The sequence below is a fragment of the Lepidochelys kempii genome, chromosome 10 (genome assembly GCF_965140265.1).
Source record: "Lepidochelys kempii isolate rLepKem1 chromosome 10, rLepKem1.hap2, whole genome shotgun sequence".
In the NCBI taxonomy this organism is placed as follows: domain Eukaryota; kingdom Metazoa; phylum Chordata; order Testudines; family Cheloniidae; genus Lepidochelys; species Lepidochelys kempii.
In genome coordinates, this window is record NC_133265.1 from 64782615 (window position 1) to 64802321 (window position 19707).

The 19707-nt window shown below is 40.5% G+C and overlaps 1 protein-coding gene and 1 long non-coding RNA gene across 8 annotated transcripts in view; one reads left to right on the forward strand and one right to left on the reverse strand.

The window, feature by feature from the left end:
• The window catches only part of SLC12A1 (solute carrier family 12 member 1), a 67593-nt gene extending 50466 nt beyond the window's left edge, over nt 1-17127 (forward strand). For 5 of the 6 annotated variants that reach the window (XM_073303910.1, XM_073303909.1, XM_073303912.1 and 2 more), the window contains 6 exons: nt 2913-3044; nt 3506-3617; nt 7154-7240; nt 10280-10415; nt 13339-13406; nt 16085-17127. In XM_073303910.1, the coding sequence (XP_073160011.1) occupies nt 2913-3044; nt 3506-3617; nt 7154-7240; nt 10280-10415; nt 13339-13406; nt 16085-16220 (671 nt within the window). In that variant the 3' untranslated portion in view covers nt 16221-17127. The remainder of the gene's footprint in view (nt 1-2912; nt 3045-3505; nt 3618-7153; nt 7241-10279; nt 10416-13338; nt 13407-16084) is intronic. The other variant, XM_073303914.1, reaches the window with a different exon arrangement.
• Nucleotides 1-19707, reverse strand: part of LOC140894954 (uncharacterized) — a 40125-nt gene that overhangs the window by 17475 nt on the left and 2943 nt on the right. The window contains exons 2-4 of one of the 2 annotated variants that reach the window (XR_012154012.1): nt 19576-19702; nt 15148-15220; nt 12721-12908 (exon numbers count right to left, since the gene is read on the reverse strand). This is a non-coding gene — a long non-coding RNA (uncharacterized lncRNA). Of the gene's footprint in view, nt 1-12591; nt 12909-15147; nt 15221-19575; nt 19703-19707 lie in introns of those variants that run through there. The other variant, XR_012154011.1, reaches the window with a different exon arrangement.

Here is a 19707-nt window from a genome sequence, read left to right on the forward strand (position 1 = left end):
ACTCTGCGTTCTCACTCTCAGCTCCTAGTGCCTCTTGCTCCCAACTCCTCACACGCACACCACAAACTGAAGAGAGTTCCCTTTTTAAAACCCAGGTGCTCTATTAGCCTGCCTTAATTGATTCTAGCAGCTTCTTGATTGGCTGCAGGTGTTCTAATCAACCTGTCCTAATTGTCTTCAGAAGGTTCCTGATTGTTCTGGAACCTTCCCTGTTACCTTACCCAGGGGAAAGGGACCTACTTAATCTGGGGCTAATATATCTGCCTTCTATCACTCTCCTGTAGCCATCTGGCCTGACCCTGTCACAATATATTAGTTGAGATAACTATGTAATAGGTATATAGTGATCTATGCTGGTACAAGATGTTACCTGATATGACAGAATTAATTTCTTTTGACATTTTTCAGATGAAATGCATGGCTTTGGTTTTTTACTTTTTATCTAATTGATAAAATTGGGTATGGATACTAAATGTTTGCACAAACACAGATCAAGTTATTTTCTTATATTGGGGTCATTTTTCTGAAATTTTATAAAAATGTTGAACTGTGCACAGAATTCAGGGAACAATCAAACTCAAATTCTCTATTATACACAAAACCCACAATGTGTGGATGAAAAAATATGTTATAAAAATGGCCACAGTTCTATGTTGTGGGTACACTATCATACTAAAGGAGTGAACCAATGTATGCATAAGCACTGAAAGCAAATGTATAACATGTTATGAAACAAATAAAATGGACTGTAAGTAGTATAGTGTGGTAGGATCTAGACTATTAAAATTTATATGGGATGTAAACAAACCCAAATGAGAAATATAGTAAATCTACAGGTAAAGGTTCACCGAATTAAAATTCTCATTTCACAATTGTTAGGGTATGATAATGACCCATCCAAAACCATTTTTGCATTAATAAAAATATTTTTTTGAATTTTCTACTACAGAAACTATGGTCTATCTATATACTCAACTCCCAGTGATAGCAAGAAGTTATCACAGACTAATAGCAGAAAATGTGATCAATTCTTTAGTTGGCAGTGCTCAGTTAATTTTGCATGTTAGAACAGAATGTCCTCTCATAACAAATGCTACAAAATCTAACATGCTTCAGCCTCTCTTTTCTGGTCAGTTCAGAAAGAAAATAGAGCTGGTTGGGAATTTTGCACTGGAAAATAATTTTGACAGACACTGCCCTTTTAAGAAAGGGATTTCTATTTTCTCATCAGCTCTAATAGGAAATACATATTGCACACTTTTGCTCTGAACGCTTTTCAAACAGAAATATGAAAATACATTATATTAGTAAATATTCCTGTCTTCCCATTTTGTTTATAAATATATTCTCCCTGGAGTTGTTAGAACTCCCAACATAGATGCCATACCACACAGGAAAGCTGATAATTGTTTTAGAATTATCTTGTCAAAACTCTGGGAACACTCAAAGACTGCACAAAGCATCTTCTGAACCTAATACATCAGAGCAAAAGCTATAAAGAAGCCTGTCTGCTCCACTTTAAATATTGCTCTGACACTGTCTCTTTGAAATCACTGGAAGGTAACTGTAATAAAGTCACTGGCTTCAAAGAATAATGGAATGGGAAAAATATTGTTAGTATATAGACATTTTTAGACAGAACCAGCATTGCAATAAGAAGCAAATCCTATTTTTAAATTAACACAAAGGTCTTCTAGGGCGTTATATATGTCCCATGCTTAAATTTTCCTCCCACCCTTAGGGCTTGTATACATGGAGAAATTGCCCAGAAGGTCTTTAGGTCTTTGCCCCACCTCAACCTTCTCTGTATCTACTTAGTTGTTCACATCTCCCTTTAGCAAGCCCTATAATATATTTTATGGAAGATTCAATATTTTGCAAAACATTAATATGTCTGTAATATAAAAGGTAAAAAAAAAAGGTTATTCCTTACATTTTTCGAAACAGTTCCTATCTTCCTATATGTGTCAATGATAACCTATTCTAAAATGGGTATCTCATCCACAGAAACCTGCTCCCTTTTACAGCTCTTATAATTTGATGCAGTAAGGTCCCGATATCATAAAAACTAACACAAGAGCAAATTTGCTTATGCACTGCAGTTCCAATTGGTACCTATGGAAGTTGTGTGTGCTGACACATTAAGGTTCAGAAGATGATCTATTTGTGCAGTAAGGGTTTTCAGGATTGAGGCCTAAGAATCATGTTACCAAGATAGTCCATGTACCTCCAACAGATATAACTGAAAGCATGCCCCAAAAGGACACTAAAACACACATCCTGTAAGCATTTACGCACATGCTGACTTTAAGTATGCAAGTCAAACCAAGCTCATGTGGTGACAATCAAACAGAAGTCATATCACATGTGATACCCCTCACTGACAGAAAGCACCATACCATGCCTTTGTGAGATACCGAACTGAACGCTTTCACTATGTCAATGAAGATGTCTCCTAATGTTTTGTGAGGTTTTTTGGTTTTACTTATGTGAATACATTTAAGCACATGCATAAATGTTTGTAGGTTTGGGGCCTGAATCATTTCAATACATTATCTACATAATAATTAATGGTGAATAAAATACCACCTTATGCCGTGATCTGAAATCAATTCATTGCTTTATAATCCCACATTTAAAAACAAGCATATATTCTTTGTTTAATGTAAAAGATAATATAAACTATTTTGAGATTAGACAAAATTTCACTCCTCATTTTTGATTCCCTACGAGACATTGCATTATTTTGTCCAAAGGGTTCCAATTCCCAAAAAGAAACAGGAAGAAGAAAAATTTCACCCAGATGATGGGGGTTTTTTCCTCCTTGTTTCCTGAAAGCAGATTTATCAGAAAGTTGCTTTGTTTCAGTTCTCAAAAGGAAAGAAGATACACAGTTTTCTTTCTCATTTCAGACAGCAGCATTAACACAATCCAGTCTATGCATGTGGGTGAATTCAATCAGAGGCTGCTAGAAGCCAGCAATCAGTTTAAAAAGAAACAAGGGAAAGGAACAATTGATGTTTGGTGGCTGTTTGATGATGGAGGTAAGAGATTCAAAAGGACACCATAGGGAGAAAGATTTTTATGTTGCCAAATATGAATGCATACTTGGGGATTTATATAAAGTGATAACACTTACATTATGTAGGTTATTTTTTACATGGCTTAAATATTTTACGACAAATTTGTGTATGTCACTACGAAGTAAAGGAGAAGGCTTTATTTTTATCACAAGCAAAGACTTTCATTTTTCTGGGTGGGTGCTCCAACCCCGCTCTCCCCTGAGGCCCCGCCCCCATTTTGCCCCTTCCCCGAAGGCCCCACCCTTGCTCCGCCTCTTCCTGCCCCCGCTCCACCCCCTCAACCCACTGCCTCCTGCCCACACTGAACAGCTATTTTTTCCCCATGGGTACTCCAGCGCCTGAGCACTCACGGAGTCGGCGCCTATGATTTTTACCACACAAGATACTCATTTGATCTCCCTGTGGTTTATATGTTTATCCAGGTTTAACACTCCTAATTCCCTATATTCTGACTATGAGGAAAAAGTGGAAGGATTGTAAATTAAGGATCTTCACTGGAGGAAAGATCAACCGGATCGAAGATGAAAAACTAGCGTAAATTTAACTATTTTCCCCACTACTGTTTAAAATGTTTTGATTGCTTATGAATATTAGTTGTATATAGTCTCCTCTAGTAGTAACCTTAGATTTCTGAGCAGCTCCAGCTTGCTTTATTTTGAACAGTAATAAAAGTATATTTAATATAGAGATGTCTAACACTTGAAAAGGGCCTTAGGGGTCATTAATCTTAAATATAAATGATGACTAGCATAGGAAGATCACACCCCACATATTCTCTGCCTAATAGGTCATGTTCCCTCCTTAGAGAATGAGACTCTTTAGTCTGTAATATGAAAACCTTTGTGTTTTATATGATTTTGACTAGTTAACAAGTGAAACTGCATATGAAGCCTCCTAGATGCACATGCTATAGACCAGTTGTTTTCAAACTTTTTTTTTGGTGACCCAGTTGAAGGAAATTGTTGATGCCCAAGACCCAATGGAGCTGAGGATGAGGAGTTTGCGGTGTGGGAGGGGGCTCAGGGCTGGAGCAGACTGTTGGGATATAGGGGTTAGGGCTGCGGGGTGGGGCCGGGAATGAGGGGTTCAGGGTGTGGAGGAGGGCTCTGGTCTGGGGTAAGGGGCTGGGGGTGCAGGCTCTGTGGTGGGGCCAGGGATGAGGGGTTTAGGGTGCAGGAAGGGGCTCCAGATTGGGGGGATCAGGGCTGGGGCAGGGGATTGGAGCATGGGGTTGGGATACGGGCTTACCTCTGGCGGCTCCCAGTCAGTGACGCAGCCGGGGTGCAGAGGCAGGCTTCCCACCTGTCCTGGAACCATGGACCATGCTGTGCCCTAGAAGCGGCCAGCAGCAGGTCCATCTCCTAGGCAGGGGTGCACAAGTGGCTCCACGCGGCTCTCACCTGCAGGCACCGCCCCCTCCCCCAGCTCCCACTGGCCAGTTCCTGGCCAATGGGAGTGCAGAGCCAGTGCTTGGGGCGGGGGCAGCGCGTGGAGCCCCATGGCCCCCCTGCCTAGGAGCTGGACCTGCTGCCGGCCACTTCCAGGATGCAGCATGGTGTCAGAACAGGTAGGGACTACTAGTTTTTACTGGCCAGCTGCCAGGGTCCCTGAGTGCTGAGCAAGGCAGTACTGGGTCACAACCCAAAGTTTGAAAACCACTGCTATAGACAGACAGCCCACAAAAATGTGATTAGCAAGTACAAACTTTTAAGAGCTGAAAACCAAGTCATTTAGTTTTAAAACTTTCTAGACCTCTGAGCTATAGTCTGCTTTCCATCCATGTGCAAAACAAAGTTGCTAATGTGAGCTCTTTATAATAGTCATTTATATAACACCATTCTTTCCAAAGCAGCCAATTTGGATTGGAATTCAGTAACTGTTTAACACAACAGAGCATCACTAGGCAACTGGTTAGGACAGGAAGTGAAGAATAACTATCCAATTATCACTACAGGGGGAATTTAAGTAGGAAGGATATAACTGCATGAGTTGGAAATCAGTCAAGACAAGACTGCCCTGTGGTTTGGTTGCATTCTCTTATGAGGGCTTGAATAGCTGACATTCCACAAGGGCATGGATGAAGTTCCATGGAGTGGGACTGTGAAACCTCTCTCCCCAGTGTGGCACTGAGCTATGTAGATCCGGCCAAGCTTCCCACACTTGTGTAAAAAAGGCTACATAAGTATCTGTGGAGGGTATTCCAGTCATTGAGTTGGGATAAACTATGCAAAATGGCTCTGTAGTTTCTCTGCTGCTTGAAAGAAAGGATTCCTTCCCCCCACGGCCACAATGCAATGGCTGGCCTTCCTACTCAGACTGGCAATTGGCTTCCAGATTTTGACCTGGCACAGACAACAATCAATTTCATTTAGAGCTGAAGCAAGATGTTTTGGCATTGTTATGGGTACATCAGAACTTAGTAGCCTTACTAACCAATGGGCAGATACAGGTATTTTTATTGCCACCACTGTTTCTGCAAATGCCAGGACCCAGTGCTCAGGCTGATCAGTGCAATCTCTGTGGTCAATAGGTCTTCACTGACTACCATCTTATCATCAACAAGTCCCCCGACCAAGTCTGTGTGGATGACTGACACTGCAGACTCAACATGAGTTTACCTCATTCTCTATACCCATACCCAAGAAAGACAAACTTGGAGGCAAATTGGTCATTCTATTCCTTTTGACCTTAAATACAGGGACATCATCATTTGAAACAAAATCCTTGGTGTATGCCAATTTAATCTGTGAATCCAGAGATGCAACTAACGTCAACATCCTACTCATCTGTCAAACACTAAAAGCTTTCCAAAGGAGCTGAAAGAGACATTACCTGACATGGTGATAAAGTTTAAAAGATTTATCATCTGAGGAGACTTCAACATCAACACAGACAACACTTTTGATACTATACCACAAACCAAACTCTCCACTTTAGCATTCTCACAGTTAATCTCTGCACCCACTTCCAACAGCCAGCCATATCCTGGACTAGATGTAGACATAAACTGCAAGAAATGCTCCTGCTCAATCCTGTTCAGATAACTTCCTCCTCCAAGTGGAAATAAAAACTCTCCTCATAGGCAAGAAGAATTCACCATAATGATCTGCCCTAGGAAACTCTTGGATCCTGCCAAACTCCAAAAATTAGTTATAGAAAAGAAAGCAAGGAATCTAGAAAGTGAATCACTGCAAACACTCCCTGACTACTACTGTAGAAGTAGCCAACTTTGGAACTAAATGCAAAACCAATATCTGAATTGGCTAACACAGTGCACACAAATAAAAACTGTAAAATAATCAAGCTATTTCTCCTACAGGCTGGAAAGGAAGAAATAGAGATAGATAGATAGATAGATAGTTTTTCTATTTTTAATTTTTTGGGGAAGTGCTCACATACTATAGTAGTGGGACCACATGAGTGCACAGATTGATAAAATTCCAAATACTGCTTATCAAACCTGTGACCAAATTCTCCTCTCCAATCGGTACAGTTGTGCTTTATTTATTCAATGCACATAAGCTCTGTTGATAACTCGGATGATAGAGGTCTGTACTGTCAACTGGAAGAGAGAATTCTCTCCTATATTTCTTTGTATCTGACAGATCTTTTGGAATTTAATCTTTTAAAATATTTGATCAAAGAACCAATGTTTCCCCTAAAATGTAAACATATCTCCCTCTGAAAAATTACATGTGAAATAATTAGTAGTAAAGCCAACTTAACCCCAGAACTCTTCCGTCAACCTAACTACTGCCTCTCGAAGAGGCTGATTTACTACAGTGACAGAAGAATCCCTTCCATCACTGTAGTAAGTGTCTACCCTTCAGTGCTACAGCAGCACTGTAGCATTTCTGGTATTGCCAGACCCCTGGTTTATAGTTTATCTATAAAATTCTGTAATTGAAAACAGAAACACTAACTAAAGCATTTCAGATAAATTCACTTGTCATATAGTTAAAGTTAAAATACTAGACGATCGCTTTTGATGACTTAACTCATTTACGAGCACTCTTTGATCTGAGGTACTTAAAAATGCAGTGATGAAGTGTTCTCCCCTTTGTTTTCAGGATGACTTCACTTCTAAGCAAATTCAGAATAAAATATGCTGATATTAAGATCATTGGCAACATCAACATGAAACCCAACAAAGAGAGGTAAGAAACATTTCCAAAACCCATTATTTCACTGCAGTTCTTTATCTGGGAGTTGTTTCTTTTATACTGATTATAAAAAATTATCAAAGGATGAAAGCAAGTGCACAAAAAAAAAAGTCTTTTAAAAATCACAATACAAAGGTTAAAGGCTAACAGATTTATTTGGGCATAAGCTTTCGTGGGCTAGAACCCACTTCATTGGATGCATGGAGTAAAAATTACAGATGCAGGCATTATTGTGTCAGTATAATAATGCCTGCATCTGTAATTTTCACTCCATGCATCCGATGAAGTTGGTTCTAGCCCACGAAAGCTTATGCCCAAATAAATCTGTTAGTCTTTAAGGTGCCACCGGACTCCTTGGTGTTTTTGTGGATACAGACTAACAGAGCTACCCCCGATACTTAATACAAAGGGTGGTACTACAAACGGCCCTCCACTTTATGTTGTAATGATAGGACTTCATTTTGATATAAAGACTAATTAGAAACTCACAGTTATGAGCCACTGAATTTAACAGGGATCATTTTATAATTGCTTTCCATATCTGGTTTTGTTTCCATGGCCGTGACTAAATCATGCTATTCATCAGATTTCACTGCAGCTCTTTTGAAGACTCATCTTCCCCTCTGACTCAGACTTTCAGAGTCCTCTGGGTTTTACCTCACCCAGGCATTCAGTAGCTTACCATCTTTAAGGCCGAACACACACACTGCTCCTTTCCCTAGAGAAGGACATTACCGCTCTTTCCTATCACTCAAATATAATGAAGGCACAACACATTTTTTAAAAGTTAGGTATATTTATTCTCTAGATAAGTCAAGTGAGGCCTGAAGAATAGGTAATATTCAAAAAATTCCATCTCTGAGTGCCTTGGCTAGAGATATTCTGAGAGCTATGCCAGCATTAAACATTTTGCTGTCCCTGGCAAACTAGAAAACTACCGGCCCTCACAGCCACTTCACATTTTCTAGCCTTCTATTTTGCTGCCTTAGATGATCACCCCTCTGTTGCCTGCAGGGTACTAGGAATTCTGTATTTCAGAACTGTTGTAGCTAATCCCCATTCAGCAGGTAAACTTGCCTCCGATCTTCCAAAACAAACCACCCCCTCTGGATTTCTGTTGAACCTTCCCCAAAAAGAAAAGGAGTACTTGTGGCACCTTAGAGACTAACCAAAAAGTGAGTAGACCCTCTAAGTCCTCCTTCAAAGTAAAGATAAGTCCCAAATCTCCCAAAGTAAGTCTCTCCTAAATAGAATATCTCCTCACCAACTCAGAGAAGGATATACCCGCTGCCCCATCAGAATCCAGTACAAAATATCTCCCTTGTTCTTCAAGGTCCTCTGAAATTTAACAGTTTACTCGTACCTCCTTCTGCTCTCCAGCCTAACCTCCATGCTCCTCTGATATCAACTTCTTTCTTTTTCTTCCACACACCCATCATCTTGGACTTCTGGTATAACCATGGGCAAATCACTTAATCTCACTGTGCCTCCATTTCTCTATGTGTAAAATGGTGATAACAATACTTATCTTGTTTCATTAGTGCTTATACAATCACTGGATGGGAGACACTATAGGAATGTTGAGTATTATACTCTTATGAATATGTGAAGTATTTACTATTTGATAACTGTATTTCTGAAAAATCAGCAAAGTGATTTAGGGGATTTCATCCCCTTTCTGATTCTACAGTCAGTATTTTCTTTTTAACTATACCCAGAATGGTGAAAAGCATTATTCTTTTCCTTTTTCCCATGTTAACTGAATAACGATCTTCCAAAGTACATTTGCAAAGGAATCAAACAGAAATACATTTGGCATTCACATGAGCAAATGCATTTGAAAGCTCAGCATTATTTATAACATATAATAAATGTATAACATGACTGGACACCTGCAACAGTGCCATATTTCTCCCTGAACCTGTGTGCATATCCCCTTGATTTTATTAAGAGATGTGCACCTGGATTACAGGCAGGATTAGGCTCTGAAATTGCTGCTGAAAATGATAAAATTATCTATATAGATCAGCCTGCCAATACAGTAGTATCAAAATACCTCACAGTTGTTTATGAATTTATTTTTCCAACTCCCCTGCAAGATGGGAGGTATTATTAACCCTATTTTACATATGGGAACTGAGGCACAGAGAAAATTGAGGTATGTTCAAAGTCACACAGGAAATCTATAGCAAAGTTGGAAGTTGAATCCAGATCCCTCAGTCCCACTCCGGAGCCTTAGCCATAAAACTTCTTTCCACCTGTCATTAGGGTAAACGTACACAGACTAGCTATTAATTTCATTAAAGCTGTATACTGATCATTCAGGTGACTTCTAACACTACAAAACTCTGTTAAATGATTATGCGTGTTCAGTGGTGGTGTAAAGTCCTGCATTCTTTATTAAACATAGACCTTGTCTACTCTAGAACTTACTTTGGTATAATTTACATCACTCAGGGCTGTGAATAATCCACACCCCTGAGCAATGTAAGTTATACCGACCTAAGTGCTGGTGTAGACAGGGCTATGTTGGCAGGAGAGCTTCTCCTGTTGACATAGCTATGGGCTCTCATGGAAGGTGGCATAATTAAGCTGAAGACAGAGCTCTCTCCCATCAGCTTAGAGCATCTTCTCCAGAAGCGCTACGGCAGTGCAGCTGCATTGGAGCAGCTGTGTTGCTATAGTGCTTCTAGCATACATGCAGCCTTAGTAACTAATACTTTCCAGTTTGGGCTTACAATGAAAACATTTCAGCATCTTAAATAGGCTACGTTACAAGGACACCAATGCTTGCTGTAAATTCATTGTAGAGATAGTGGGCCAAATGTAGCTCTTAGTTATACCCATATAAACTCATTTTAGTGGAGCTGCATAGATGTATTCGAGGGCACAATTAGGCCCCAAATGTTTAAAGATGTTGCATGTCATTCAGCTGCATTCTGCAGTCAGTGGGGGACCTGCCTTACCTAAATCATCTGTGAAATAATGAGTTAGTACCCTGCTGGGAGGCCTCTTTCACAATTCTTGTTTCAGCTGGAAATTCTTTGAAGAGATGATTGAACCACACCGCCTCCATGAAAGCTGCAAAGATTTAACAACTGCCGAGAAATTAAAAAGAGAGACTCCATGGAAAATTACAGATGCAGAGCTGGAAGCATTCAAGGAGAAAGTAAATCTTTGTCTACCTTTATTATATATTGCTGGCTAGCTAGCTAAAGAAACTAGTGAACAAATCTGAAATATCAGCTAAGAATTTGATATACAAGTTAACTATGTGTCAGCATTTGATTTTTTTAAGAATTGGGTTTGTATTGTAAATATCATAAGAAAAGTTATTTTTCCTTTGTACAAAGATTTGGAGAGAGCCTATCTAGAGTACTCAGTGTGGCTTTAAATGTTTACCTCTGCAGCTATACAGTCATTCAGGGAAGGCCAAGAGCAGGACTGCTACATGAAGCAAAAGAATGGAGGGTTTTAGCTATGAGGGCAGGCTGAAGAGAGGAGGCCTATACATTTAGAGAAGGACCTAAACTGGAACTTCAGATCTAAACACCCCTAAACTTGGGAAATGTTATTATCCAAATCCAGACTTTGTGGCTTGGGCTCTTTGTTATTAACATAAGACCCAAATGATTGAATAAAAACCTATTTGAACCAATAAGCAACATGAAACCGCAGGGCCACTCACAGAAATAAGAACAGCAACAACAAAGTTTAGGTTTACTGCATGGAGGTTTTTTCTCCCTTCATCCTCAGAGGTTAATCAAAAATTGGAATTCTCTGACCAAAATTAGAACCAGGCTTAAAATTAGAGAGGAAAATAGTAGTAGTTATTCGGATACCAGTGGTACTTTAAGGTATCATACATGGGATTAAATGCTTAACTAAATTATGGTGATTCTTACTCATTACACACATGATTAAACTGAGGGCAAGATTTCAAATTGAGATGGAATATTCCTTAAGAGCAGATTGATATGAACCATAGTTTACTTATTTTTCCTTTCTCTAGAGTATTGGACAGGTGGATTAGGATGAGGAGGATATGCCAAACTCCTTGAAGGTGAAATTCACACCTGTATGGATGTCCCAGCTTAAAACCTATTAGGGGTTAGGCACCAATTGACATTAGTCTTCCCTGTTCTTTTCTTCTCTATTATGTGTGTTGTGTTTTGGAAGCCTCTGGAAACTCAGTCTGACTTTGGTAATAATCCTGGTTGAACCTCAATATAGCATTCATGAATGCAAGTGGTTATAATACATAAAATACATGAAACAACTATAATATCTTTACTCCATGTATATTACAATCAGTCCTCTAGAAAATTTTAGTAAAATGAATAACCTCTGCTAGGTTGCAAGCTGGCTTATTTATTTACATAATAATTTTTCACACAATGCACAGTCAACCTGTGGAACGCCTTGTCAGAGGATGTTGTGAAGGCCAAGACTATAACAGCATTCAAAAAAGAACTAGATAAGTTCATTGAGAATAGGTCCATCAATGTCTGTTTGCCAGGATGGGCAGTGATGGTGTCCCTAGCCTCTGTTTGCAAGAAGCTGGGAACAGGCAACAAGGAATGGATCTGTTCTGTTCATTCCCTCTGGGGCGCTTGGCGTTGACTACTGTCAGAAGACAGGATACTGGGCTAGATGGACCTTTGGTCTGACCCAGTATGGCCGTTCTTATATGTTCTTATTTTTATACCCATTGAGATGGCACCTTGGCACCTGACAAATTAAATGCAGTAACATATTAAACTGCCAACTGCAGACAGCAGTTTCCCCAAACAGCCATAATAAGTAATCTACTACCATAATCCACAGTCAAAGAAATATATGACAGCCATAATCCATAGTCAAATATTTGACCAAAAAAACCCCATGGCTTCTCAAGCTCTGGTATATCACCACTGTGACGTACAAGGGTACAATGCAGACTAATGAGCACCTGTGTTACCCCTGCCCTGCTACCCTGGATGCCTTGCTGAAGGAGTTCCCAGCTGGGCTGCTCACAAACAGCCTGCCAGCATGCAAGCCACACCCTTAGTGTCTGTATGCAACTGCAGCCTGTCATCCACACTTGGGTTACACTCTGGCTCTCACCAGCCTTGGTTATACTGCAGGGTGACTCCAACACACCCTCAGTCTTAGATTTCCCCCCAGAAATGTATGTTCTGTATTGCCCAGCCGCTTCCTGGAGAATACAAGTTATATTAAATCTGTTATTTCTTTAATAGAAATAATATGCACACAACTTGCCGCCCCAATGGAGTTCCCCAGACACTTCAATTTAAACACGATGGATTAGATAAAACAACAAAACAAGTTTATTACCTACAAATAAATACATTTTAAGTGAACACAAGTAATGAGGCATAAAAGTCAGAAATGGTTACAAGAAAAATAAAGATAAAACACTGCTGGTGCCTAACTTAACAAACTATGTTAAATTCAAAGCAAAATTTTCTCACCACATGCTTTCAGCAGTTGTACTGCCAAATGTCTTAGGCCAGGATCCCTTCTCCCAGCATCCAACAAAGGCTTCCTCTGTTGCTTCAGGTGCAGTGAATGTTATGGGCAGGGAGTGAGAGAGGTATTCCTTGGGGCATTTGTCCCTCCTTTTTATCGTTTCAGTCCCCTTCTTGAAAAACATTTCCAGCTAGGTAATAGCAGACAAAAACTCTATGTGGAAGGATGTTCCCTGCTTTTTCCTCACCTGATTGAACTTCCCGTTTCCCTTCCTGCTTGATGACTCTGTTTACTGCTTAAATGCAAATTAAGGAGAGCACACATTCCTTTGTTTAAGATAGACCTGTTTGCCAACTTCAGTTTGAAACATGTGTTAATAATAGTATACAGTGGAATCTTATAATTTCACATGCAATGTTGCCACACGTATTTTATCAGGATGATACTGATCAGCAAATGATGAGTTTTTGAAAGATACCTTACAAGGCATACTTTGTACAAAGATTATTACAATAGTGCGTAGGGTGTGAAAACAGGGGTACATTCTGTCTCAACCACACAGAGTAATTTCCACATCCAGGAAACTGTATTGTCTAATGGAATCTAATTTTTCCCACCAGAGTTACCGTCAGGTCCGTTTGAATGAACTCTTACAGGCATACTCTAGGGCTGCTAATCTCATTGTCCTGTAAGTTGCACAATTTTAACTCAGAAAATAAATAAGTTAACCTGCATACAGGTATTTTTTTGGATATGAACAACAGAAAATGTATGTTAATTCACTCAGAGCGAAATTCACTTCTGTCCAGAGGTCCAGCACAAGGGCTATGTATCATTTAAGTCCCTTTTGAGGCCTTTTGTGGGACTTAAGCAGCGCACAAGCCTCATGCTGGTTCTCCAGATGAAGCTGAAGCTCACTCTTAGTTAACAAAAAGAAAAGGAGTACTTGTGGCACCTTAGAGACTAACCAATTTATTTGAGCATGAGCTTTCGTGCTCACGAAAGCTCATGCTCAAATAAATTGGTTAGTCTCTAAGGTGCCACAAGTACTCCTTTTCTTTTTGCGAAGACAGACTAACACGGCTGTTACTCTGAAACCTGTCTTAGTTAACAGTTCTTTGTATCTTAAAATTAGGTTTTACTCTGAAAAAGAATTATAGGAAAATGGCACCTTCCTGCCCAACAAATTTACTCTCTGCATATTCAGAGTTGTATCTGCTTACTATCATGGCAAAAATAGTTCTTTTTACTATTGTTAACATTGCAAAGTCAACTGATATCAGAAAGAGAAAGAGAGAGAATTCTTCTTTTGGTTTATGTATCATAACCAGAATTGTTAGTTAGGTTCAGATTGCAGGACCAATCTGTTTTTCTCAGGGAAAGCCCAGTGAGGACAATAGAATTTACTCCTGAGGGCATTCTGCACCAAAAAATTAAAAATTCTGCACACAATATTTTAAAATTCTGTAAAATTCTGCAAAATTTATTTGCCAAATAAATATGTAGGCTCCAGTACGGCACTGAGGAGCGCAGGCCACTGGCTGCACAGAGGTGGGAGATCACTGTGCAGCTGCCCCCACCCCAGACACAGATTCTGTGGTGAGGCTGCACCCAACCCTGACACAGAGCAAGGACTGGGCCTGCCCCAGAAACACCCCTCCTCCGTGCCAGGTGCACAAGGTGTGGGCAGGCAGGCTCAGCAAGGCAGGATCCAAGTGTGGAGGGATCCAGGTGTGGGTTGAGAGGATTCTGTGTGGGGCCATATGGGTGCGGGCGGCTCACTGGGGCATCTGGGTGTACATGGGGCCTCTTGGGAGCTTCTGGGTGCAATGGTAAATGGGACTCTGCAGGGAGGTCCAGGTGAAGGTGGTTGGGGCTCAAAGGGGTGGTCTGGATGTGAGAGGGGGATAGAACTTGGCAGGGGGGGTCTAGGTGTGGAGGGCACAGGGGAGGGGTCCAGATGCTGGGGGAGTGGGTCTCAGTGGGGTGGGGATCCAGGTGCGGCTGATTGGGGCCTCAGTAGGGTGGGGATCTGGGTGCGGGTGGCTCGTCTGGGTGGTCCAGGTGCAGTGGGGCTCATCGTGGGGGGTTCTGATTGCGGGGGGGTGAGGATCAGCGGGAGGGTCTGGATATGAGGGATTCTGGATGCACGGGGCTTGGGTGGATGGGGGAGCAGCTCCCTGTACAGGGATCCTTCCCCCTGCAGCTGAAGAGTGATGGGTGCAGGAAGCAGGAGTGGGAGGAGAGTTTGCAGAGCTTCCTGCAGCTGGGGGAGAAATCTGGGGGTGGGCCTGACCCAGCCCTGGATGCTGTGCAGGGGAAGAGGAAGTCCCATCCTCCCCTGCCCAGCCAGGACTAGCAGCTGAGCCCAGTGCAGGGTAGGGAGCCAGGTCTTCCGCAGTCCCACTCCCTGCACCACAGTGATTTACCTCTCTGTCGCTCTTGTGGCTTCCCCTTTCTTCACCGTCAGAAGGTCACTTGTCTGCAGGGAAGCAAAGAAATCTGCAGGGGACATAAATTCTGAGCATGAGCAGTGGTGCAGAATTCCCCCAGAATAGGAATTGCACAGGTTTTACTCAGGGTATAATTTGGATTGAAGAGTCTTTAGGTGAGGATCTAAGAATCAGAAATATGTACTTTTAGGGTCCAGGTTGATGACTGTGCAGGAATGGCAATTAGAAAAAATGCTTACTTGTGAACTTGACAAATAGAATAACCGATACACATGGAACGATGAAACTATTTTTAAGAGAACCATTTTTTAGAGCAGAACCACACTTTAAGTGCTTGAATAAACTTCAGTTACTGTTGTGTTTTGATAAGCCTCTCAGTCTCTGCTACTAACACAATCTCCTGGAGGCAGAAACTGCATTTGCAGTATATATGGAAAATTACTCTATACTGTACAACCCAGATCTCTTAGGAATAACCTGTCCTAAAATAATTTAGAGCAGATCTTGATTGATACAAAGCAGATGGAATGTATGACTTATCAGCTTTATATTTTCTCTCCTCTGATTCTCATCAAGCTAGACATATAACTAATTTGTGATTTCTATGACCCCAATTCTGCAAACACTTAACTTTATATGCTTAACTTTACTATCATGAGCAGCCCCATTGATTTCATTGGGATTACTCACATTAATAAATCTAAATACATATGTAAGTGATGCAGGATCAGGGCCTAAGAGAAACCCCATATATTATAAGATTAACTTTTTGAATGTTCATGCTTAGGTTGTGTGATTGTTTTAAATAGATTGGTTATAGTTTTCTACTCAAGACAGTATGTATTGAAAAGCATATTATCAGGTTTACCCTATATTTATAACATTAATGTTATTCCTCTTTTTACTTCAACAGGAGCTTGCCAGTGGCAAAAAAAGGAGTAGTGTCTGATCACCTGTATATGGCTTGGTTAGAAATTCTCTCAAAGAACCTGCCTCCAATCTTACTGGTCAGGGGCAACCACAAAAATGTACTAACTTTTTACTCCTAGTAAAATATAAATACCTAGAATACAGTATGTTTGATTTCAACACAGGTATTTTTAAAGACAAAGCCATACTAAAGAGACACTATTGTGTAGTTTAGACCTAGAATTTTACCTACTGATGGAGAATGTCCTCCAAATCATAAATATCCTGTTTTAAAAAAACAACTATGTGCCACCCAAAATTTAAAAAGCTACAATTTATATAGAATCTAAAATACTTTGGGCTTTGCTACTGAAGAGCCAATTAACAGAAGGGGCAGAAATTATTTAAACAAACACTACTTTCAGAACTGTGCTGACATCACTGCTGATAGCTATACATGAAGGAGAATGACAATAAAATCGACCCATATTGAAAATATCTCTCAAGTTTCACTGCATTTGACTAAAAACGATAATTTAATGTAATACAGATATATACCTTAAAATAGCCTGTTTAAGTTGTGTTTCCCAATTATATTTCTCAAATTACTGACTATATAAAAATGTACTATGTCCAAACACATATGCTGTCTCTTTGAATGTATGCATCTATCTTAGACACCTACCAGATATATTTGCCAGTTACTCATAAGGCATTATTTGCAAACAGTTTCAAACCAACTAGCTGACAAACAGAAAAGTTAGATTTATGAAAAATTACTTTCTAAATGATAATAGCTGATCATGAATTTTCAAACTATTGTATGGAACTAATTAAATGTATAATTGCAATAATCACATATGGTTATGAAATAGATTTCAAAGTGAAGCTAATGAAATACTAAAATAACATTCTGTTAAGATTTGTTATGAACATTGTGGTTTTCCCAAATGTACAATCTCATATGATTTAGAGGATCACATTTTACACTGATTTGGTAAATTGCAAAACAACTTATAATAAAATAAACATAACATTTACTCTTTAGTTGAATGTCTTAATTTTCCTGGTCAAAATAGATTATTCCCTTAATTGCTGGGCTTTCTAAAGAACATCTGTTAAACATTTTAACTTGAAATAAATAATTGAAGTCCACTTAACTATCTGTGTGCAATGTTTTTTCTGTAGTATATTCTGGAATATTACAGTACTATATTATCATTAAAATAGGCTATTTTATTTCCATTAGAGAATATATGTATAATTAATATTTAAACTACAAATTACTAAAAGGTATAATTAAACAAATTACCCCAAACCCCTTTTCATACATCCTCGCACTGTGTCTTTTCACTGTAAAGAAAAAGTGCTATCTGCACTGCCCTACACTCAAACACTTAGCCTACTCTACTGACAGAATACCACACTGGTGAAATTTAACAATCACTTCCCACTTTAAAGCAGCGCACGAGTATGGGCATACTGAGGCATCACTCAAAGAGGGTAGAGTTAAGGTTACATGGACATACGCTTTAGCTCTGTAGTTCCTCATTTTCTAAAATCTGAATTTTCTGAACTTGACATTCTGAAAGGGCACAAGCTACTGCTGGGCAACCTTAACTCTGCATTAATGAAGGTATTGCCATTTAATTTCCTTGTTTTTTTAACAGAAAGGAAAATGTTTGTTGGTAGGAGTTAGCGCTCATTTATGCATTTGTAATTTTCGCCTGAGTTTGCAGCTGATATGCTACTGTGGTTAGGTAATAATCAAAAGGCCTACCTTTCATATAGTGCTTTTCATCAGTAGATCTCAAAGAACGTTACAGATGGGAAACAGAGGCATAGCACGTTGCCCAAGGTCACTCAACAGCCCAGTGGCAGAGCTAGGAATAGTTCCAGGCCAGTGGTCTTTGCCCTTGGCCACATGGTTACTATGTGATTCCTAAGTGTTCTTCCCTGCTACTGTACATTTTGTTATAGTGGACTGGGGATAATGGTCATACTTTGAAATGTTTGCAATGTGCATCTGTTAACAGGGCCGGAGAGAGAAATTTCATCCATGGTCTATGTCTCAGCTTCATAACATATTGGTTATAGTAACATTAAGCATGTGAGAAGGCTGATATATCTCTCTCCTTCTTTACCGGCTACCCCACCATTCCCTGCAAATGTAGCACCCGCCCCGGCCAACATTTTCAACTCGCCTTCCCCTTCCCATTAAGCCATTAGTGGGCACTGTAGTAGCCATTAACATCTAAAATGTTGCTCCTTGCTGTTTCCTACCTTCTGCTGCTGTGTACACATCACAGCAAGCAGCTTGCTGGAGGGCTACACACACATTACCTTGATTATGTAGCCTGAGTGGCACCCTGAGCTGGACCCCTCACTCCCACTACTCACCCACAGCTGCAACTCCTGCCCCTGCTTCAGCCAGGCTTCCTCACCCATGCCCCAGTCTCTCCCAGTTCACCCCTTTTAAACCAAGCCCCTTCCTCCCCGACATTCTGGCCAGTCCTACCTCCTCACTCCCTGGAGTGTTTATACTTTAACTATTCATTTTCTGGACTGCAGATGTTTAAATTTGCATTACCTTCAGCCCTCCCCCAGATCCCAGATGGAGAGAGGCTCAGATACCCCAGGAGGCGCCAGGTCCCCCAGATTACAGAACACACAAGGGGCAGGGAGAAGAGATCTGTGTACTCAAAAGCATGCCTCTCTCATGAACAGAAGTTGGTCCAATGAAAGCTATTACCTCATCCATCTTGTCTCTATAGTAACTTTAACTAATTACAAATGACAATTGAAAAGATCACATGCAAGTATGCAAGCATTTTACTCATTGGGGAATTATGCACCAAAAAGTAAAAATTCTGAGCACAATATTTTAAAAATTTGCAAAATTCTGCACATTTTATTTGTCAAAATAATACAATATAATCATACCAGTTTCAATTATTTTGGTAATTTATTTCAAAATACCTGTCAGCAGGTATGTCTGTAGCAATACAGACAACAAAAAAAGATTCAGGAAATGTTTTTTGACAAATAGGTTCCATACTTGGCATATTAATACAGAACTCTGAGTAATAATTCATTTAAACTACAACACAGAAACGTATTTCCTGCAACCCGCAGAAGCACTGCAAAAGCTTGGGGGAGTCAGGGCTAATGGAGGAGCTGAGGGAGAGGGAAGTAATTGCTGGGAAGGAGTGAACCTGGAGGATTGGTGGGTGTGAGTGGGAGTGTGTCCTCATTCAGCCACCCTCCTCCCTCATCCCCATGTATCCCTGCACTCCCACTCAGCCACCCCCTCCCATCCCCATGTCCCTTCACCCCCACTCAGTCACCCCTCCTCTTGTTCCTGTGTCCCTGCACTCCCATTCAGCCCCTACCACACTCTGCCCCCCTGACTAGCCCTTATGAACCCATCTATGTGACCCATGAGCAGCCCCTTCGGCCCGCCCCGCCCCTCCCCTATATCCCATGCCTCCTCACCTGACCCCGGAGGCAGGTAGTGAGGAACACAGCTTCTCCAGGACTGGCTGCCTTCTGTTCTTGCACCACAGCGGCCCATGGTGGGCAAACGGCATAACTGCAGTACCTCTCTGCCAGAATGTATTTTCTACA